The sequence below is a fragment of the Priapulus caudatus genome, unplaced genomic scaffold, assembly GCF_000485595.1.
Source record: "Priapulus caudatus unplaced genomic scaffold, Priapulus_caudatus-5.0.1 Scaffold134, whole genome shotgun sequence".
Lineage (NCBI taxonomy): Eukaryota > Metazoa > Priapulida > Priapulimorpha > Priapulimorphida > Priapulidae > Priapulus > Priapulus caudatus.
Window position 1 is genome coordinate 271,958 of NW_014577195.1, and position 23,613 is coordinate 295,570.

The window sequence follows — 23,613 nt, forward strand, 5'->3', positions numbered from 1 at the left end:
CCTTTTATACTGGGGGTTATCCCGCTTCAGGTCCGGACCTGAAGCGAGATAAACCCCAGTATAAAACTAAAAGCGGCATGAGTGTCACTGTGTCAGTGTGTGAAACACGCCCAATGCCAATGGCAATGCATTATCATAAAAACGATATCCAGACACGACCCTGGTTTCTTGATACATTCAACGTCCAGAATTGACAACTGCCCTGAGGTCTCAACAATCCTAATAATAACGAAGTTTAATTATAGAATACTTCATTTACCCACGGAAACGGCCGGACAAGGCTTCTGGTAAAACTTCGACGGCCACCGCCATTTTTAACGCTGTTCTTTTTTGGCAACTGCATTGTGGGTAATCAGTCCTTTTAAACATGGCAGCGACCATGGATATTTCTATTGAGCGTGTTTTGTCAATAGAAACAACAAATGAGAGTGAAGACTTCAAGACAGTGGAATCGAATGCCACACGTAAAAGAAAGCACAAGGACACAGACAGCAAAATGGAAACAGAAGTAGAAACAAAGAGGCCACATTTTCCTGCAATATCAGGAAGCAAATTGCTCGTAAGTACGCGTACTGGGCCTAGGGTAGCCACAAGTTCCCATCTCGCTTAACACTACGTGGCGAGAGGGGACGCTTAACACTACGCTTAACACTACGTCCTCCGCCGTGTAACTAGTCGGAGAGCCTGGTCGGTTTAGGCGTAGGGATACAGATTACAGTAACAGTGGTCAGACTCAGTGCCAGCGGTCTGAGTAGATTATACTTATATAAGTTATAGTCTATAGATACAATAATGTAACCCAACAAGAGTAGGGTTACAAGGCGAGCCTATTCTTTTCTTTGGAGGAGCCCCTGAGTGATTCACTCAGGGCGGTTTTATGGTGCGTTTTTCGAGACTACTGACTAGAACTTCCAAACTGGGTTTATTCTAAACACAGCCCTTTCGGTTCAAGGATAGAGATGATGTCCAGTACGGTGATTGGATAGGATGATGTTAGTTGATAAGATAGGACTGGACATCTTCTCTATCCCTGAGCTAACCTTTCTCCGCTATCCTGGGACTTACTAATACACTATGTATCACAATACTCTGTATTAAACTAATATAACCTGTTAAAAAATTTCGAAGCGACGAGCGGCGATACTTCGAGCGCCATTTCTGTTGACCTGTGACGTACAGATTCCCAATGCGCATAGCGTTCGGCTAACTTCGTCATGACGCCATGACTGACAGCAGGCATCCCATGATACATACGATCTTGGAGCCGAAGTTAGCCGAATGCTATGCGCATTGGGAATGCGTACGCAGCGCTCGAAAAGGCCGGTCGCCCGGTCGCCACAGGCGACTAAAAAGGCTGTCGGGCGAGTGAAACTTGCCTAAACACTCATTCCCAGTCGCCCAAGCATGAACTGCTGGGCGATTACCTTTTTGGCAACTGTATGCAATATATTATATACATCGCCTCAAATTTCAGTTGGCCGAGTATCAGTAACCGAAATTAATAGGTAATAATTTTATATCATGAATTATCCATTACTAATTTAGTAACTAATTACTGTTCCTCAGTCAGGCTCTGCTTAGTCAGTGCTCCAATTTAGTGTCAATACTAGTCTGGCATTCTTACTAAATATTATAATTATTGGTATTATTATAATTATTGGCATTATTGGTATTAGTAATAGTAATATAATTTGCGCAAAATTTCGAAGGGCACTTTGAAATCCAGAGAGACATGATACAAGATTGCGTGGCACAGCTTTGCTGTTGATCCTAAGCGCTGCGCGCGGATGAGACGCGCAGTTCCGCGTGATATGCGCACGCGACCGCTAGGACGATGTCTGAAGTATTGAAGCGCTGTCCGCCAGTGGGAGACCAAGTGCGCCAAATCTCCAGGCCGGCGCACGGTCTCCACAGCGGTCAGCAGGCATGGTCTGTAGTGTTTTAGAAGATGACAATGATTATTAGTATTGAGATATTGTAGGAATTGGAGATTATAAAACCGTAACAAAAAATTGCTCAGTCATTTCTCCAGATTAAGTCTGAATCCAAAAAAGATTAGAAATGTTAATATGGAACAAAACAAATACACATGGTTATAAAAAATTCCACAACAAAGAAAGGATAGAAAATTTAATAGGCACCAAGTAATAAAAAAATGCACTCAAATATTCATACCTAGCGGGATTAATTAAGATATAGGAGGTCTATAACGATATGATGATTCGAACTTAAAATGTAGGTTCACGACGAGCGAAATATTATCCAATGGCAGCAAGCAGACCAAATTATGGAAATCATTACTATAGGCAAGCAAGAAGTGAAATTATCACGAATGCAGCAGTTTGACCTTCCTTCCTAAAGTAACAAGCTGAAAGAGGCACATAAACTTAACTATAGGAAAAAGTAAAAAATGTGGAGGATTGTCCAAAATGAGTGCCGTGCGCGCAAAATAATAATCACGCAGAAACCTACCGGAAAGGCATTGAAAGACGATCGAAAACTCCAAGGAAAAGATTATCGGAGAAATCAGTGAAAAAAACATATAGTTCTATACGTAAATGTGGTAAATACATATAAAAACAGCCATTATTTTATGCAAATCGCCATATTTACTTATAAATAACATCCAAGACGATGTGGCTGTGGCTAGTGTAAACATTACCCCCGATTAGCGCTCCGAAAATTGTTGTGTTGCTCGAAATGGCGACAGGTGCCGCGGCACATGTTCATTATTTGAGAAAAGTAAATAGAGCCGGCGAAAAAAGACAGTAGGCACAAGCAACGGCAGTCGGTAACAGGGTAGGTAACGTCGTGTGACAGCCCCATTCATGTCCATCCAACGAAGATAGGTGGGAGCTTATTTCTGTGGTACGCGAGATGCCAAAATACAAAAGAAAGACCTATCGCAGTTGCGCTAAACAGCGTGTTTATTTCGTTTTGTGCAAACTGCTATCGTTAGGAGAGACCGTTTCTGGGCTAGGCTCGACAGAATGCCCTAGTTGTGAGATCGCGATTGCCGCTGCCGTAAAGGGTATTATAAGCTAAAAGTTAGGAGATAAGGGGGCGGTAGTTACGTAGACTTGGTGATTGGAAGACACCAAAGTGTCAATCCTCGCCGGATGCGCCTCGAGGCGAGTCATGCGCCCGCCATCACGTCTAGACCGTATTTCCCAATACGGCAAATACGGTCTGAATCCGCCCCTGGTCTGGAAGGTGGTTCTGGCTAAAACAAAAAATTTAAAAAGTTAAAAAGTTGGTAAAAATTCGATTCATCAATAGATGGCGGTGCATACAGATTAATATCACGTACGTGTGAATCCATGGTGTATCGCAGTGGCCTATAATCGCTAGAACATCCGTCTCCTACACCGGGATTCCGGGTTCGAGTCCCAGCTGGGGAACTTATTTTCTCCTTTTCCCTTTACCTACCTCTTTAGTATGTTTTATTTTTTATTTTTACTTTATTAATTTATTTAATTTATTATTTTTTTAATTTATTAATTATTTTAATTTTTAATGTTTTTTATCTTTTGATTTCTTATTATTTTTTACTGTTTGGGATGGGATGGGATGGGATGGGATGGGATGGGATGGCATGCGATGGCATGGGATGGGATGGCATGGCATGGGATGCGATGGGATGGCATGGCATGGCATGGGATGTCATGGCATGGCATGGGATGCAATGAGATGGGATGGGATGAGATGCGGTGCGATGGGATGGGATGGAATGGGATGGATGCAGGCATGCATGGATAGATAGATAGATAGTTAGATTTTTTGGAGTATTTTCTATTCAACCAAGCTGATTTCCTCGGGCAACGCCGGGTATCCCGCTAGTGTACCAATATTCGACCAGTACTAAGGCAGGCAGTAGGCAGTACTAAGTATGGTTCGTGGATATAAGCACTGACCACAATTCATTTTCCCAAATGTGCGACATGTGCAAATGTGCAAATGTGGACAGCTCTTATATCTTTGGGCTCTACTTGTACTAAGTATACTAGGCAGTGATTTTTATGCTAGGTATAATTTTGTGCCCTAGAAACTTGGGTTATTGACTATTGTGTTACGTGACATCTTGCACACCTGGATCATGCACACTCTAGACTCTACAGTAACTATTATATATTGGGTCAAAAATGCAAACTTACTTTGTATTTTTACACAATAATTTAATGCCTAGATGCACAAATCGAAGAGAAATTTCGACCATGGGAATTGTTGCTTGCGGCTAACACTAACAGGTTAGATCACGATCACATACCCTGTAATCACATCTAGTCGCATGATGTTGGAAAACTGTGCACATAGGTGTGTTAGTTATTGGATAAAAATGCTAAGTTAATCCACTTTTTACCTCACTATTTCACGGTAACATTAAATCCCCACCACTTCTACAGGAAATTAAAAGAATACATGACCCTAGGCCTAGGTTCCTTGCATATTTTCAATTAAAATAGGTTTAAATTACACTACATAAAAAAACGTCAAAATATTGTTCAATATTCACGAGAAATCATCGACCTTGGAGTTGTCACCACAGCCTTTTGTACGATCTGTTGTTATATACACCTTGTATATTTTTTATATTCATCACATTCATGTCTTCCAATGACTTTTTGGCACAGTCATCCTATGATCAAAATGTTTGCTAGTTTACAAGCTATTCATGCAGGTACCGGGTACGCCATTTGAAGCATAATAAAATACACATACAATGATAAGGTGGAAAGGAAATGAACCTGCACCTCGATTTATCATTTCAAATTATAACTTGTCAATGTATCCTGGTTTAATCTATATATGTTAGCAAATGCAACTGCTGTTACTCTATATATAAACAATTTCAATGGTAACTGCCTGCAGCATCAAACAAATACTTCTCACATTCTAATTATGTCACACTTTTTAGTGTTTGAATATTATGTGCAAAATACTAGGAAACTATTACTTTTTAGTTAGTTACGTTATTTTACCATGCAGGAAATGACAGATTTAGATCTGCATTGGTCGGAACTAGAGTCAAGTGAGTAACAATCGTAAAAAGAACTAATATCTAAACAAGTAATGGGTTATACAGCAGTTTCTTACTTTGACAGGGAGGAAAGACTGAAGTAAGAAAAGTGGCAATCCCATCTCACAGATATACACCGCTGAAGGAAAATTGGATGAAGATCTACTCACCAATTGTGGAGCACCTCAATCTACAGATCAGATGCAACCTCAAAACCAGGAATGTGGAGATACGAGTGAGTCCAAGACCCTGATCACTATCTGGCTTTTTGTGATAATTGGTTAACTTTTGTTTGCACTAACCTACCCAACCTTGCGAAATAATGAAGACTGAAAATGATTTGCTATATTTTTAGCTCACCTTGACATCGTCAAGATGAGCTATTGCCATGGGGTGTCGTACGTCCGTCCGTCCGTCTGTCCGTCAACATTTGGCTACGGTCAACGATAACTCAGTAACCGTTTGACCCACATGTTTCAAATTGCATAGTTGTTACTCCTAGTCCTATGGGAGAGGTTTGAACGTCCTATTTTGGAGCACGCCAGTCGACCTACTTTCGAGCCACGTCCACTTTTTTGCAAAAATGGAAATGGCCATAAGTCAGTTCAGGTTCAATGGATTTTGCTCATTTCTGGTATGTGAATGAATTAGGACCGGCCCCAAAACATATCATGTACAGGTTTTGATATTTTCTTTAAATTATGCAAATTAGGTAAATTTAGGCAATTCCCCTATGCATTTCAGTGTGCCTACGGGCAACGATAACTCAAGAACCGTTTGACCCACATGTTTCAAATTACATACAGTTGTTACTCCTATGGGAGAGGTTTGAACGTCCTATTTTGGAGCACGCCAGTCGACCTACTTTCGAGCGACGTCCACTTTTCGGCAAAAATGGAAATGGCCATAAGTCAGTTCAGGTTCAAGGGATTTTGCTCAATTCTGGTATGTGAATGAATAAGGACTGGCCCCAAAACATATCTCAAGGGTTTTTATATTATTTTTAAATTATGCAAATTAGGTAGATTTTGGAAATTTCATTATGCATTTCAGTGTCTGCTTACGGTCAACGCCATCAGATTGTATGCCAACAGATCTGAAACATTTATTTTCGCATACAAAATTACTCATATATCATCATTATCAAGAGTATATAATGGGAGTTCTCCCATATATACTTTTGCTTTATATATCCCCCCTCCCTCTTCTATCACAAAGGTGAGCTACAGTGTCATATACACTTTCATTATACTGCATAATTACAGGAGTCTATCAATATTGATAGACTCCTGATAATTACATGTAAATGCACATACTGTGTATAGCAAATAGCCTTGTAAATTGTGACGATCTGACCTACACGCGAAATTGGTTAGGGTTAGGTACAGGTAGATCAGTTACTGCAAACAAGAAATTCATGAATTGCGTGATTTCCTCTTTTTCCCCAAATGTTGTCGTGATATTCTGCAAGTGCAGTCTAACCTGTGTTAGCAGTCACTATATAGTATGGAGAACTGTATATGAAAGACCCATTTTTTCCATATTTTCCATTATTATATTTCACAGTTTTGGTTATATTATGGTGGTTTATATTTAATGTCTTTTTGATTATCCTTATATACAGGTTTTGCTGTACATAGCACAATTCAAAGTTTAAGAATATGAAACTTGTGATCTTCAAAATGCAAAATTTAGCTAAATCCTTCTCATATCATAAAGAAACACTCAATGGTGATTACTATGGATATTTGGCACAGAACGTACATGATGGTCAGCGTTCAAAAATAAAGATTTCGAAACTCATTCTTCGTTTATGACAATTGCGAATGTGTGATTATAGAAATTTGTAGGTATATACTATTATTTATGCACTTACTATCATAATATATTCTAAAATTCTAGAGTATATTATTATTGTATTTTGTTTATGTTTATTTTTTATTTTTATATTATTATGTATTAAATTGTTATATTATTTATTATTGTATTATATTATTATTCTAATGTATATTATATAAATTATAGAGTATATAGGATTTAACCGTTTATTTTCCAGTGTTGTGGCCCATTATATCTCAGGGCTGCATTGTACACATTCGATATTTAACAGTGTGTTTTCATTTTTTATTGACATTAAGACATGTAAAGACACAACAGACATAGGAGCTCTCCAGAAGGCTGCAGATTTTGTTAAGGCTTTCACTCTTGGATTTGAAGTTGAGGTAAAGTAATTTACATGAATACAGGGCTTTAAGCTAATATATAACACTCGTCCACCTGCTCGAGGCTTGTAAAATCCGTAACGGCTAGCAGCATGGCTTGACTGATGAGCCCTGGTGGTGAGTGCAGGTAATACTCAAATCAGTAGTTACTTTTTGTGCAACTGATCTCACATGGTTTAAGTATAAACTTTGTGTGTGCAAACGTCACAACATTGTAAAATATAACATCATCACAAAGTCACGAAGACGTGATGATAGGCACCAGGGTCATAAAACCGTATAACATTTTGGAGGATGCTTTATCCCTTTTTATCTATATTTATTGAATGACTTAGATTTGACTCTGCACATTGGTTGTTCGTTGTGAGTTATCTAACAGAGTTGATCAGGAGTCTTCATTTATTTATTGGTAATTTAGTGTATGTAACATCTGTCATTAATTTCTTTTCCAGGACGCATTAGCTTTGGTGAGGTTAGATGACCTGTTTTTGGAATCCTTTGATGTTACTGATGGTAATACGGGTTTTTGTAATAGGTTCAAATACAGCTTTTATAGTTAATCGTTTTATAATTGGTATTCAAAAACTGACAACATACCAAATACGCATGGTCTGTTCATCAGCAAACCTTAGCATGTGGGTGCATATGACTTTGTACTTTTCTTAGCAAGGGCATCAAAAATAATTTCAGACTGGTCTCATATTTTCCCTACTTTACCACTACCTACCACTATTGGTTGAGTAACAGCAACTGTCTAGAGTAAGGCTAACATGTCTTAGAACCTTCGTACTTTAACTACATTCACCGAAAAACATACACGATTCGAATTTTTATTACTCGTTTTGATTTCTGTCGCTATTTGTCTCTATAATTAAATATGCCACGGTGTTACAACGTGCTCAGTTCCAACTTTCTATGCTATAACGTCATAATTTCTCAGTGTTTTTCAAGTTGGTGTAGTAAGTAACATATCCACTATTAGATGGGACTATATTCCACTATATCCTTTTTCAGATTTTATGTTTATAAGCAATGATTTTGAAATAATTATTGAAACCTTTGGAGGTCCGATTTTGTTATCCGATTTTGCATGCATATTTACATGCTTAGAATTACTCAGTGCTAGCCAATTCTATTCAAGGATGAAAATGTTATACACAATGGAGAAATCTGCTCTATGCATTTCTGGTGTTTGTTGTTGTAGCTGGAAATATAATGTGGTGAAACTATTGTTGTAGAGATGGTTTGAGATACATGTGTTTCAACCGGTTTAAATAATATCAACTTCATGATGAGGTTATACTTTTGTGGGACGTAAAATATTTAGTGAGCTATTGGTGGTCAAAATGTATTTTAGATGTGCGTGTTGGGACTTTCAAGTTTCTAAATGTTGTGTTGGTAGAGAATAGGTGTGTAATTTATGGATGTGGGAATAATCGCCTTTATTCCACATTAATGTGATCATGTGCATAATTTCTAGTGAAACCTCTGAAAGGTGATCATCTATCTAGAGCCATTGGACGGGTGGCCGGAAAAGGCGGAAAAACGCGATTCACCATAGAAAATGTAACAAAGACAAGGATTGTTGTTGCCAATTCGTGAGTATATATACATATAGTTTCCTAATGAGCCAATTTCTCATTTCGACTGCATGCCATAACCCCTTTTTTTAGCACAGACATACATTTAGATTCCAAACACTTTCTTTCCATGCTGTAATACCTTAATTGGTAGCTATTTGCCTATGTTAATTGCTACAGCTGTTGCCAAAGTGTGTGTATTTATTACTTTACATTGAAATTTCAACAATCCAGTTGTACAGCGTGTTATTGTCTGATGTGTGAACAGTTTGTAAAAAATGAAATGGTGGCCTAATATATGCTGTAAAGATTAAACAGCAATTATTAACCTACTTTATCTGAATATTTGATAGCCTAGAACTCCCACATTTCATCGCACATAAATTCGAACAGTCTATTATTTTGTAGTGTGCAGATTTTTAGGCATTTTGCCACAAGGCTACACTACTAAAATCTTTTATATTCCTGCAGAGGGAATAAATCAGTGTAGATGGTTAAAGGGACCTTCTGGTGTAAAGTACATGGTAGTATATTATATAATATGTATTATGTAATAAGTTTAATTATTTTGGTTGAATTAGTCTTGTTGCATCAGAACAAAAAAACGAATGTTTAATAACCCTAGTGTTTGATTTTTTTTGCAGGCGGATTCACATTCTTGGTTCTTTCCAGAATATAAAAATAGCACGCACAGCAATATGCAACTTGATATTAGGTCAGTATGAGCTTTATTTTTAGATATATAGAGATATTATCAGGAGTAGATAATAGGGAAGGAGTGTGACATCAATAAACAAGGGAAATTCGTCATTTACTAGCCTTATAATACCTACGATTTACTACGCGTAACTCATCCAACTTTATCTCAAATCGGACACAGTACATCCGCCTACCATCGTGCGAAATCCTTTCCTCGTATACACCCGCAATCCGGAGATACAGACTAAAACGTACGACACGATTTTCAATTCTATTGCCAGCAAACTGAATTCATACCCGCCTAACTTGAAACAAAAGGCAGCTACTAACCACACTGTCCACGGCTTGCGCTCACGGCGAGGCGCTGTGGTTCGCAGGGAGATTTGAATCCGATCTGCTGCTGATAGCGGATTGGCGTGCGTGCGTGGTATGGGGGCATGCCAGCTATATTTCCGGCATGCCAGTATGACATACAGGCATACATTGTAGCTGTGTACCGGGTCAAAGGTTATCTCGCCGAGTGTTGCGTTGATGCCTAATCACCCTGCGAGCCACAGCGCCTCGCCGTGAGCGCAAGCCGTGGACAGTGTGGTTAGTAGCTGCCTTTTGTTTGAATATGAGGCGGGCAGTGCATTTGGATTGATGGCCAAAGAATTGAAAATCGTGTCGTACGTTTTAGTCTGTATCTCCGGATTGCGGGTGTATACGAGGAAAGGATTTCGCACGATGGTAGGCGGATGTACTGTGTCCGATTTGAGCTCAAGTTGGATGAGTTACGCGTAGTAAATTGTAGGTATTATAAGGCTAGTAAATGACGAATTTCCCTTGTTTATTGATGTCACACTCCTTCCCTATTATCTACTCCTGATATTATATACTATGATACTTTAGTCTTTGTTTATCCCACTCAGTGTGAATCTAGTGATAAGTTTTGCTGCAGAAATAATAATTGTTTTTATGGGGTATTTCCACAGGCCACGCTGGGGTATTACTGTAATATATTGTACATGCATATCGTAATGCCTTTCTGAAATCCTAATAACTCTGAATCTCGAATCCACATTTGTCCTAAAGGTTTCAGATTGTGGATTGTATTGTGAAAATCATTGGATTTTGACAGTGACTCAGAATGTTTAATGTATCATAGTAACAATGTATCAGGAGTAGATAATAGGGAAGGAGTGTGACATCAATAAACAAGGGAAATTCGTCATTTACTGGCCTTATAATACCTACGATTTACTACGCGTAACTCATACAACTTGAGCTCAAATCGTACACAGTACATTCGCCTAACATCGTGCGAAATCGTTTCCTCGTTTACACAAGCAATCCGGAGATACAGACTAAAACGTACGACACGATTATCCATTCTTTGACCATCAATCCAAGCCGATTGCCTGCCTATATTCAAACAAAAGGCAGCTACTAACGCGCTATATTGCTAACTCGGCGGGCAATGTGGCTCGCTGGGAGATTTGAGCCCGATCAGCTGCTGCTGATTGCGGTTGGTGTGCGTGCGTAGGGGCATGCCAGTATGTGCAGTGGGGGCTGCTGTATGCCGGTATGTAGCTGTGTACCGGGTCAAAGGTTATCTCGCCGAGTGTTGATGCCTAATCTCCCAGCGAGCCACATGCCTCGCCGAGTTAGCAATAGCACAGACTAACGGATATCTTCCGTGGCAATAGCGCATTAGTAGCTGCCTTTTGTTTGAATATAGGAGGGCAATCGGCTTGGATTGATGGCCAAAGAATGGATAATCGTGTCGTACGTTTTAGTCTGTATCTCCGGATTGCTTGTGTATACGAGGAAACGATTTCGCATGATGCTAGGCGAATGTACTGTGTACGATTTGAGCTCAAGTTGGATGAGTTACGCGTAGTAAATCGTAGGTATTTTAAGGCTAGTAAATGACGAATTTCCCTTGTTTATTGATGTGACACTCCTTCCCTATTATCTACACCTGAATGTATGAATTTGAATAATAGTCTTAAGTTCTAATGAAAGTGTTTTATGTATTCTTCAGGGAGTCCGCCATCTAAGGTTTATGGTAATTTGAGGACAGTAGCAAGTAGAGCAACAGAGAGTTTCTAAAGGGGATTCCATTGACAGGTGTAGACAGTAATAGATTTGCATACTTCTATCATATTCAAGGTATACATACAAGATCAATTATTTGGATATATGTATAATTTCAAGGTTATCATTGAGATGCACATTTCATGCATTAAATGACTATCACTGTAAAATAAACGAGCATTCTCTCATTTTGCTCAAACCTATTATCAAGATTGTTTGTTTCTTTAGTTCATATGTGAAATGATGGCAATAAATTTGAAATTTATATTACTTAATATGAATATTTATTAGAAAACTACTCAATGACTTCTGTCACAGTTGCTACAGTGGCATCAAGCTGCAACTAAAATAGGAGTTGCTTATTCAACGTTTACAAATTTGACCATCGTTATGGCATTTATCTATTGCAGTAATCCAGCTCACGTTTTTAACTGAGGGGCAATTGATGGGCCAGTCAATACTGCTTGCTCTGCACTGTGTATAGTGTCATATGAATGACTAGTGGAAAATACACTTGGCATAATTTTTCTGTGCATGGACAAATAGAGTAATTACTTTCAATGATTATAAAAGGTGGATTAGGTTACAGCAAAAAATATATCTTTGGCCTTATATATGGAAAACTGTTGGTTTTTGACTGCTGCAATAAATAAGCATTTTCTAGTAGTACATATAGTAAAAACTAATGCCTATATCTATAACAATACCATCAGGTTTGTATTAGCAGACCTCCAATAGCTATGGGTATTTTAATTGTTTAGAAATCTGGTTGAGTAATTTTACAGTAAAACTACATTGAACTTAATTGATTGTAAACATGTATATGATTAACTAATAATTGCAGTTTTCTAAGATACCACCTCTTTTAGTTACTAAACCAAGGATATAGAATACAGATCTATATTCTATATCTATGACTAAACATAATTCAACACGAGATTATATAAGAGCACATATACACGTCTACATCGAATTTGGCATTTGCAAGCATCGAATCCAAATGGAGCTAACTTGCGCAGATACGGCTGAGTTATGGCATGCACAGCGCCCTCTAGTAGTAGGTATATTGTGATCTGGCTGCTGGCACCTCCCTCCTCGGTTCGTAGGCGGGTGCCGAGTACTTTGTCTCATAGGCTGGCGCTGGCTCATACTTGGAGCTCTCATAGGTCGCCGAGTATTGCGGACCCTCATACTTGGTGGGAACCTCCTGGTTTGGGTAGGATCGGGAGTTGTCCTCGGATGACCGCACCTCGGGCCGGAGTACAGCACGCACATACTTGCCATCGATGTACCCGGCAGCAGGTGCTTTATCCCTTGACTCCCTGTAAGCAGACGCCCTGTGTCTACATGCGTCAGCCGATCAGTTGGTTTTGAAACATACAATCAGCGTTGAGTATTTTAAAGGTGATTCAGCGTTCCTGCGATTCACTGTGCCATGTGAGAACCATTTGCATAGATCAAGCAAATCCCATTGTTTACCAATCAAAATCACTAGTAATCAATGTATTATTGGTAGAAAACCACTGCATTGACGTGCACTTTGCCCTTAACTTTCAATGTTCTCCATTTAACAATTTTTTTCTCTACATTGCTCGACATTTCTATGTGAGGTATCTACCCGTGTGCTTACCTTGGTTCGTAAGTCAGTGCGTCATACGGTGATCGTTCTTCATAGCTAGCATCGTAGGCGGGTGGGGGAGGTGGGTATTGGCCGGGGGCAAGTCCCGGGATATGCTCTAACCCGAATGCAGGGGTTTCGTAGCCACCTCTGTCCTTTCTAGACTGGCGACCGTAAGCAGCTGCTGGTATGGGATCGTATGCAGGTCCTGGTTTGGCATTGCGGGCCGGGGCTGGCTCTTGCACGTAAGTGCGTGCTGGCTTCGGGACATAGTCGGGTGTAGGAGCTTGTTCAGGTTTGTAGGGCGTGGCCCTGTAGATGGGATACTTGGGAGCAGGGACAGCTGGTGGGCCATAAGCTGGGTCAGGCACAGCGTATGCAGCCACTGGCTTGTGCTGTGGTTCTGGGTAGAGCGGTTCCTTGAGGTATCCACCGAGAGGCCTAATCGACACACCGTGGTGCGGGTCATATCTTGTCTCTGTAGCATGCCGATATTAATTTTAAAAAGCTGCTATAAATTCCGTTGATGATATTTTATGTATTTTCTACCCTTCCTATCTCATTGTTTTCAAAATTATGTAAAATAATCATCTTGTCAATATTACAGTATATTTTGAACGCTACTATGCTAGACGTGTAAAAGAACTCGCATCTGATCTCACGTGCATAATAGAAGAAAATAATAAGGGCGAATAGAGAAGAACCTGATTGGCCTGAAGAAGAAGAATATGATAGACGTTCCCTATTTGGTGATACCACTTCATGCCATGTCCGATTAAAGAGGTGTTTAACATTTTTTAAACGACACAGAAGGGCCAAAACAGCGTAAGAACGGCTTAATGTGATGCGGTTGTATTATATTTCGGTCTGCCAAACACTCGTCTATCAATACTCCCCACTTAAGCATGATATAAGCCTGGGTGTAACAGAGTTGGAAGGTTAATTACCTGTGCCAGCGGGTTTGTAGGCTCGACCCTCACACCGGGGTCCAGCTAGACCGTAGGGGCAGGTGCAGACAAATCCTGTCTCCAGGTCATCCTTGTTACAGGTGCCTCCGTTTTCGCAGGGGTTTGGGTAGCAGACATCGAAGTGGGCTTCGCAGTGAATCCCTGACAGTGTGGAACCCATTACAGACCAGTGAGCATAATTTGTTAGTGTTGGCGTGTCCCGACCACGGATTCATTGCCGTCGTGTTTAGGCAGGAAATGGTTAGGAACTAGTTGAATGGAATCACGAGCACAGTCTGCTGTGATAGGGCGCGCAGATGATTGGTGGAAATTGGATCGAATTAGGTTAAGAGTTAGCGTACTAAACACTTTCTGGGACTAATTTTATCCAGGACATACTACAGTACCTTTAAATGCGTACTGTGACCCGGATAGCATGTTACTAACAAGTTCGTATACATTCCTTAATTTGTAGGGGGGCCTACTGGCGTAAACGGTGAGGGAGAAATATAGTATAAGGTTGGTATGACTGCATTGCTTTCGTCTCGGACGTACCCGTGAATGCATAGGGGCAGGTGCAGACATAGCGCTGCTCGGTAGTGTCTTTGTTGCAGGTGCCTCCGTTAGCGCACGGGTTGGGCGTGCACGGGTTAATCTCGATCTCGCAACGCGGACCGCTCCAACCGTATGGACACGTGCACTGGTAGTGGTTCTCGTTGTCGCCCCTAAGTCAGCGTCAGGGTCACAGTTAGAGTTACGCGTATTACAGGTTACGGGATTACGGAGGACACCGCATTTACTGAGCTACAGATCGTTAGTGTTAGGCCAAGGTGACCGTGAGCGAGAACGCCCATACACAAACTTTCTTTCAAGTAACAATCTATATAATCAATGTACTATTAACTCGTGAAACTATGCAATAATTAATTACATACATACCCCATACCATACCATACCATACCATACCATACCATGCCATGCCATGCCATGCCATGCCATACCATACCATACCATACCATACCATACCATACCATACCATACCATACCATACCATACCATACCATACCATACCATACTATACCATACCATACTATACCATATCATTCGTTATAACACATTTCTATACACTATTTGTATTTCAATACATGGCGGTTTCTGGCAGCTAGAATTATGGTCATAGTTAGAGGAAGAGTTAGCCAGATGTATTAACCTGTGTGTGTGCGTGCGTGCGTGCGTGCGGGCGTGCGTGCGTGCGTGTGTGTGATTGTGTGTGCGTGCGTGCGTAGGTGTCTACGTGTATGTGCGTGTGCGCGCGTATGCGTGTGCGCGCATATGCGTGTGCGCGCGTATGCGTGTGCGCGCGTATGCGTGTGCTCGCGTATGCATGCGTGTGCGGCGTGTGCGCGTGCGTGTATCGGGAGATTTACGATTATCTTTCTATTATTGTTTTTTCTCGCCTCTACTATTTTGTAGTTTTACTATTTTTATGTCCTCCATTCTCTCTCCACTCCCTTTTCACCCCTTCCCTCTATTTTTCCCAACCCCATCACTTTCCTTGTTTTTCACCACTCCTATTTCGCTCGCCCCTATTTATTCTTGATCTCCTCTCCTTCTCCTTACCTCCTCTCTCTCGCTCTCTCGCTCTCTCTTTATATTTGTTATGTCGCTCATACCTGTTGCACGTTCCACCGTGCAGGCATGGGTTATGAGTACACGGGTCGTTCCTGATCTCACACAGAGGACCGGTGAAGTCAAACAGACAAGTGCATTCGATGGCGTAGTCGTCAAAGTTGCACGAACCACCGTTCTTGCACGGGTTGGGAAAGCAAGGCTTCGCTGTAAGAAATCATACTACATTAACGCATACTGCTTACTCTAATATAATAGTGTGAAGGATCCGCTAAGATCTGTTTCCATGCATTAGAGAGATTTTAGGGTGGAACCTTGTATCACTCATGAAAAATCCCTCCTTGCCGATGTTTATCGTTAAATGCTTTCGTCGGAGATATTTGGTATGAAACGCCTATTATGAATATATGATGAAACATGAAATGCGAGCGAATATGCAAGTAGGTGCGTCGGTACACTTCTAAAGAACTTGTCAGGTTTTGTCTGTAGTCGGTCGTGCTTGTGAAACTGATACCGTGCCACAAAACGTATATAGGCTACATGAAGCTAGACGGCCAAATTAGCATACATTATAGTGTGTATAGAAATACGACACGAGATAAACGTCGACCCTGGACAGTGCCTGTTAAACGGCGTTTAAACGTAGAGATATCTGCATTCAAGCGAATTCGCTCCAGTCTTTACCGCGAGATGATGAGGTATAGCAAAAACTATTCGCACAATAATAAACGCACTCTGCCAGGCATAACAACGTGACAATCTTCAGGAGGCTGGTGTAGACACACGCACGAGGCGTGCTCGCTTCCGCTATACACAGATCTGTCATTATATTCCGGTTTTCATTTCCTCTCGGTCAAGGCTGGCGAACGCGTCGATGGAAAATTGCTTGTTTGATAATTGAAAGAATACAAACACTATCTGCGCTCCATCGTTGCAATACAGATGTATCCATCGCGAGTAAAAATGAAAGCAATTGTTGTTATTTTAGGCTAACCCTGCAAGGCTGATAGGTGACCCATCTTCGCTCAATGCCAAACTATACTCGAAGCGAAATGCGCTTACTTAACTGTGCCAGGCCGACACGCGATAACACGTCTTCGTTGGTCACCACGTGATTTACCGCAATTTCGGCAAACTAGAGAAGGCATAGCCATCGAACACGAAAATTGCAGGGTGCGTTGTGTAAAATGAGAGCTGTAGGTATATTCGACATCGCGCGAGACACGTTGCAATGCAATCACTTCGCTCTCCGTACATGCCCCCCCTTACTCAAACACGCGTATGTGTGTCAGCTGGGCGTTTATGGGATAATCCCGAGAGCCCAGTCTCGCTCCGACTGCGTGTCAAAGGCTGGCTGCTGGTCATTTGCGGATCTCCTTCCATCATTTCTGGTGCTGTTCGTGTACCCTGCACGCGTTACACGCAGGCTAAATATACGCACATATTCTTCTCGTCTTTTATATATTCACACGCAACCAGCACGCTGAAACCATTTGCAAACAAGATGGACTAACATGGCCTAATGTGCCGCGTTCTCTATCGTAATAGCGGGCTCTTGAATCTATAGGCATGAGCTGCGATTTGGGACTATTCGATCATTTTGCCCTCATTTAGGGTCAAGATTACAATTCAAAATACGAAGCTTAAATAAGGCGGTCAATAACTTATATGCGCACCCAATCTTTATAAAATCTGTGGTACGTACTGTCTGGATGTCTTTTGGCGCGACTCTGTGACACAAGCGAAGGCGCTTCATATGAGTGATGTAATTATGAAAGCGATGGAAAAAATGATGAATAACCTCCATTGATGCTATACCACCAGCACCAATAACTACGGTTGATTTTATTATTTTGCCATAGATGTACGTATGTATATCCCTCACAACCCTTCTTTAGCTATTGTTTACTAGTCTCCTTCACTATTTATGACCATCGCATTTCATTCCTCAGTCTCGTGTCTACTTTTTTCCATTCGCCAACACACAATCTACACTTTTGCTTGGCTATCTATGGCTGGCATTTCGCTTCTAGCTGCAAACGTATCGTAATGTACGGCCAAAATACCGTGAAACGCTTCTGCACAATATCTGTTAACATTACGTTACTTAGTAGAGCACGAAGGGTCGTTGTCGTAACAGGTACTACAGATATGTACCCGAGGTAGTTTTAGGTTGTTTAGTATTATGTTTATATTTTTATATAATTAGGAGGTAGTTTTAGGTTGTTTAGTATTATGTTTATATTTTTATATGAGGTCTGTTTAGGGTTAGGGTTAGAGTTAGGGTTAGGGTTAGTGTTAGGGTTAGGGTTAGGTCGACAAGTCTGGTACACTTTGTGTATACATATATGTACCTCGGGTACATATCTGTAGTACCTGTTACGACAACGACCCCTTGAGCCTTAGTAGACTGAAGTATGATTCGTGATTTGATTTAGTCTCCACAGGTCGTTGAGTGCAGTTAGGTTGTGATCGATAGGGTGGCCGGGGATGAGTGGGCGACGCACGGTGTGATTGGGACGGGTGGGTGGGCCATGGCTGGTTTCTGGGCGGACGAGGCGGAAGATGGCGTCCGTACCTTTCAATATAGTTCGCGATCTATGTCGGTCATATATCTTGTGTTATATCACTATCAATTGTTACACACCGACCAGGCTCCGGAACCAAAAATTGTTAAAGCCAAACAATTAATTACAGTAGTTGAACGCGTCGCGAGGCGCGAAGGCACCAGTCGCGGTAGACTGGGGCGAGAAAGTGAGTCAATAATCTGCGTCCAATAAGGTTTTCCGCTCGTTTCCCGCCCTGCAATTTCAAATGCCTTCGGCGCCGTTCGTTCTAAATTATGCGTGCAAAATCTCCGCAAAATTACTCCTGACGCGCCGTTTAAATGTCCCATTGTAGCGCAGTTACAATTGCGGAGCGCTGGAATTTCAGCCAAAATCACGCATGCAGTCACGAGCGGTCGATTATGCCAATCGGATCCGATGCGGTAATGAGTGCGCTCGGCCGCGATTAGCGATCGTCGCTGTTTGGTAACTTATTTGGAATACCTAGACTCGGCGATCAATCGGCAGATTTAGATCGAGTCCAATTGGAAAGTTGAAAATTACCTAGTGTCACGAACGCCGACTACGCAATGCCTGACTCTCAGCGAGCTGGTAGGGCGCTATTCCTGGTAATCCCTTCGATAATATGTGCTGCACACACACCTCACCTTCAAAGCTTCCCTTGTTATAGGCAAGCGGACGCCCGAGCGATTATAATGTTTGTAATGGGACATTACACAAATAACGGAAAACCTAATGAAGAAAATATGGAACGCGCTAGAAACACGCAGTAAATTGGCGACCATTGAGTGAGAGTTTGAATGTTTAGACCTCCGTGAAACAGAATAGAGAAGAACTGTAATGTTTTCTGCGCATCTACGCCTAACGCTAGTCTTTCCTACTTACGTTGTCTATACTTCGGAGCTGGGCCGTAACCCGGAGCCGGCAGGTAACCGCTCGGTGCGGGTGCGGGTGCGTACTCCTTCGGTGCCGGTACGTACTCGGGATCGTACGCAGGCAACTCGGGGCCGTAACTAGGGCCGTATTCTGCAGGTCCATACGACGGCCCCGGGCGGGGTACATGCGGTGCAGAGTCGTAGTAGTCAGGTCCGTAGCCGCCTCTGCTGTAGGAGCGGGGTGGCGCAGGCAGGGCACTGATCGCTCCCACTAACAGTAGCACGCTCACTGCTCGCAACATGGCTGCAAAATAATTATACGCAAATAAGTAATCATTCGCGAATACGCTATGTGTTGCTCCTATAAGTATTACAATTAGTACTAGAATATATAGATTTATAGCTGCGTATGTATGTAGCATGCTGTGTAGTGATATATATCATGGCTATACTTGCGTCTATATGAAGCGATGTAGTCGGGATTTGATGAGTATAGATTGTGCTATCCCTCTTTTACTGGAACGTCCGGTGGACTCTATCTGCGAATCTTTTTCCTAATTAACTATTTTGTCTCATACAACTGTTATGTCATGGTTAATAACCACCGGGTTGGAAAAGGAAAATCTGGTTTCATTGTTTCCTAATGCTGGTATACTAGCTGTGGAATCTAGGTCATATCAGCTTATTTATAATGTAATGTGATTTGCGATGAACAGAGTGGGCGTTGTTTAATTTTGACACATTGATCAGGTGTAAATAAGATTTCCTAATACGCGAATAGATCGAGCGATTGTGTGCACGCGTTTACTATAACGCCTTGAACTACATCGTTTAGCCGCTCTATATATGTAGGAAAACATGAAAGTTCCTTTATCGACGCATGCGCATAAAAACACGCACGTACATAAAAACACGCACGTAGGCCCTACGCACGCACACGAACACGCACACGCACACGGTCAACACTCACTCTCTCTCTCTCTCTCACTCTCTCACACACACACACACACACACACACACACACACACACACACACACACACACACACACACACACACACACACACACGCACGCACCCGCGCGCGGTTGTCTAATATTTGGATTTTATCAATAGCATTTATGTCAGCTGTTCAATGTTTAAGAAATAAAACTGCGATATTGGATAGTAAAGCTAAGAACTGCCAGCAGCATATTCATTTAATTGTGATAGCAAAGCTAATTCTCAGAACGCTTATGAAATATTTTCGTAAGAATCGATCGGGTTCGTCTTGCCAGTAAATAAATTATCAATATAGTTTTTTGTTGGCATTTCCTTCGATAAAACGAATGTCTAAGAATTGATTTTAGCGGATTTAGAATGATTGATGATTCCAATTTGAAAGTTTTGCTACAGGATTACCTAATATACTCACAAGAGTACGAATAATCCATATATTTCATTGATATGATTCCTATCAAGGTACAACAGGAATCTAAATAAACCATATAGGCCTATTACATTAACGAAAGAATACCTATATTCAGTAGTAAAGAAGGCAATTTCCTGTACATCGTCGAGCACCTTTCCCATGAAATTATGTTGTTAATTATTGTATATAATCTACTTAATTGTTCTTATAATGCTTATTAGTCCATTATTTTTCGCTATTTTTAGAAGACACACGCACTTATGCATACGCACACGCATGCAAGCATCCATGCATCCAATGCATCTTATTATTCGGAATAAATGATTAACTATGCGATATAAAATAAATAACAATTCTACAAACTATTGTGGATTCAACCACGCTTTGTTTACACGTTCGACTAATTTTGGATTCTTATGATATTAGACATCCTATGGTCGGAACGGCGACGACATGCTGCTAATACTAATACTCTATGGCATCTATCAGCGCTTACCTCACAGACTTCTGTTGTAGCAGACTAGATGTATATACAACCTCTCACACTCTCACAATTTCCGACACTCGAATATACCCAGTATCGCTCTCACTACTTTTATATGAGCCGATAATTTGGCCACGCTCTATTTGACGCGCTGTAAAAACTCTGCTACTTTCCCTGTTCGCGCGAGAGTCCTTGTAGAATTCGCGTGTCATACTAGAGACACCTGTATACCCACGTGCAGGGGTCACTGAAGATAAAAATCGCATTCGGTGCGAAGAATTGTAACGTGACAACAGTGTCTTTTGTACAATGTCAACTATACACATTATAGCTATGAGCTATTGCGTCACTGGTTATACATACGCAGCGTAATGGCATAGTTCGGCCCCACTATAGTCATAGCGGCATTTGTCTTTGTATTTGTAGGTACTACTGGTATTAATTACTTGTTAATTATGAGTCTGTGCGGGAAACAATGGCAGCGATAGAGCCTTTAAAACGTTAATAAGCTCTTAATTACCGTCGCTTGTATCAATGTTAATCAGGCTAATTAACGTTCGAACGTAGTCTCCGGCGCTGCCACAACGTGTAGCTACATGGCACACACAGGGTGGCAGTCAGTTTATGGAAACGAGACCGTAGAGATTACGCGTGTGGTATGAAATGCAATATAGATCTATTATTGGTTTTGTTTGTTCGTTCTTATTTTATAGCGACGGCCTTCAGGTAAATCCGAAAAGTAAAAATTTGCTTTATCTCCTCTTCACGTACGTATATTTAAGGCTATACAAACTCACCCATAAGCAATCGGCTTTGTTGGACGGAGACTGTTACAGATACCAACGCAACACAGTTTCCGAGGCCCTGCGCTCCTCGAGGAACAAGAGTGACAAATGATTATACGTATCAGCTCGTCACTACAATAAATTGTGTACGTACGTGCGTGCGCGTGTATTTCCGTGTCCGTGTGTGCGTGCGTGCACGCGTGCGTGCGTGCGTGAAATATACATTCATTTGTATCTAGGCCTTGCGTAAAAATACAAGGCGTTCATGAATTAGAAAGGTAATTTCCTAATTCATGTATTCCTGTAAATATATCTCATTTTGGTTTAATCCGAATATGCACTATTAGTTGTAGCTCTACGCATGCGATCGTATCGAAATATACAAGAACGATATATTACCATAATATGGTTATTAGACAGTGATAAGCTTACTGTTTGGCAGGCTAACGTTATAATGCAAACGAATAGTCTATACTATTCGGTAATTAATTTGAGCGCTATATTTACCTACCCCCATTCTCATGAGACGTTGATATTTCGTGGCAATACGCTTTCACAAATCGCGGCTATAAATACTCATATTGGTTTGCGAACCTTCTGAACATCTTCTCGAAATCGTGCCCTTGTTTAGTTAATAAAATATACGTTTTTAATTAATAATATGTAAGTTTTTTTAAACTACTACTATCGGGCAACTTGCAGTCGCGTGTAGGATAGAAATAAGATAAATCTCAATTAAAAAACATAGTATTTTATTATTAGTTTTTCACATAAAATTAATAGCGTTTAGACATATTCGAACGCAAACGGACTCTACGCCATGCTTATACGCGTCGTTTATTTTTCTATTAATGCAACGTTAAGAGGCAGATGCTGTCACCGATGAATAATAATCATGCACAGCAGCTACGCGGAAGACAGAACACCGGCCGCACCTTAGCCCGATGAATTATGTAATTGACCGGAAAGAGCATTTAGAACCGAAATAGAAATTCTCAATTCAGCGTCATCGCAGTCGTTTTATTAAATGCAGACCCAGTAAACGCCAGCGCGCTGGCAAGCTAAGCATAACGAGCACATTCACTCTCTCTGTTCGTCACCCTTTTTATACCACCCACTAACGCTGAGAGGGTCTATGTCCCCCGGGGTACTGCCGGAACGTACCCTGGGTACGGTCCGGTATACCGGAACGTACCCTGGTACTATCTAATATGCCGGACCGTACCTCGCCTACTCCACTAACAAGTCTAGGGAGTCGCCTACGCCTACTCCCTAACCCCAACCCTAACCCTAACCTTAATCCTAACCCTAACCATATCAAATAGTGACCAGGGTACGTTCGGGTATACCGGACCGTACTCAGGGTACGTTCCGGCAGTACCCTGGGGGACATAGACCCTATGAGCCCCACTAACAAATGCCGGTGCAATTACATAGAGAATCGCGCAACGGTTCGCGGCATTTAACTACATCAAGCTCATCGTTTACCGAGCTCTCTAGGATAGGGAATTCTTTCAGGCACGGTCCCGTACGCAGAACGACGATATTAGTATCATATAAAATAACTCACATCTCTATCTATACTTATCATGTATCATAAAAAAGTTCGCAGGTAGAAACGGCGTATAGCGCAATTACTGGTACTTATACGCTTACGTAATTGTGAACGCCGACTATCGTCTATTGATCGTCTGCTGCCAGC

At 41.3% G+C, this 23,613-nt stretch overlaps 3 protein-coding genes across 6 annotated transcripts in view; 1 reads left to right on the top strand and 2 right to left on the bottom strand.

The window, feature by feature from the left end:
• LOC106805959 (protein-glutamate O-methyltransferase-like) overlaps nt 1-344 on the bottom strand; it is a 7,785-nt gene extending 7,441 nt beyond the window's left edge. For both annotated transcript variants that reach the window (XM_014807765.1, XM_014807764.1), the window contains exon 1: nt 260-344. Coding sequence is in view for 1 of the 2 variants with exons in the window: in XM_014807764.1 (XP_014663250.1) it covers nt 260-312 (53 nt within the window). In the remaining variant the exon portion in view is untranslated. The remainder of the gene's footprint in view (nt 1-259) is intronic.
• Nucleotides 341-11,800, top strand: LOC106805960 (RNA-binding protein PNO1-like). Its single transcript, XM_014807766.1, has 7 exons — nt 341-559; nt 5,103-5,252; nt 7,156-7,239; nt 7,692-7,752; nt 8,720-8,837; nt 9,464-9,534; nt 11,545-11,800. Exons 1-7 carry the CDS (start codon nt 368-370, stop codon nt 11,610-11,612), a joined length of 744 nt encoding a protein of 247 aa, XP_014663252.1. The 5' UTR covers nt 341-367; the 3' UTR covers nt 11,613-11,800.
• On the bottom strand, nt 11,691-21,211 carry LOC106805958 (adhesive plaque matrix protein-like). 3 transcript variants are annotated; one of them, XM_014807762.1, is made up of 7 exons: nt 21,139-21,211; nt 19,244-19,537; nt 15,836-15,998; nt 14,718-14,887; nt 14,163-14,324; nt 13,228-13,693; nt 11,691-12,919 (listed from the first exon to the last, which is right to left on the bottom strand). In XM_014807762.1, the coding sequence occupies exons 2-7, from the start codon at nt 19,533-19,535 to the stop codon at nt 12,649-12,651; spliced, it is 1,524 nt and encodes a 507-aa protein (XP_014663248.1). In that variant the 5' UTR covers nt 19,536-19,537; nt 21,139-21,211; the 3' UTR covers nt 11,691-12,648. The 3 variants fall into 3 exon arrangements, with proteins under 3 accessions (XP_014663248.1, XP_014663247.1, XP_014663246.1); XM_014807761.1 differs by having other exon boundaries at nt 11,691-12,934; XM_014807760.1 differs by having other exon boundaries at nt 11,691-12,940.
• Between the last annotated feature and the right edge of the window lie 2,402 nt (nt 21,212-23,613).

Excerpts from the sequence above, each read along its gene's own strand:
- LOC106805960 (XM_014807766.1), top strand. The coding sequence starts at position 368 with ATGGCAGCGACCATGGATATTTCTATTGAGCGTGTTTTGTCAATAGAA. Across the intron at positions 5,253-7,155 it reads CCAGGAATGTGGAGATACGA|ACATGTAAAGACACAACAGA; the intron begins GTGAGTCCAAGA and ends ATTGACATTAAG. Across the intron at positions 8,838-9,463 it reads AGGATTGTTGTTGCCAATTC|GCGGATTCACATTCTTGGTT; the intron begins GTGAGTATATAT and ends TTTTTTTTGCAG.
- LOC106805958 (XM_014807760.1), bottom strand. The coding sequence starts at position 19,535 with ATGTTGCGAGCAGTGAGCGTGCTACTGTTAGTGGGAGCGATCAGTGCC. Across the intron at positions 13,694-14,162 it reads CTACAAACCCGCTGGCACAG|AGACAAGATATGACCCGCAC; the intron begins GTAATTAACCTT and ends GGCATGCTACAG. Across the intron at positions 12,941-13,227 it reads GCACTGACTTACGAACCAAG|ACACAGGGCGTCTGCTTACA; the intron begins GTAAGCACACGG and ends TGACGCATGTAG.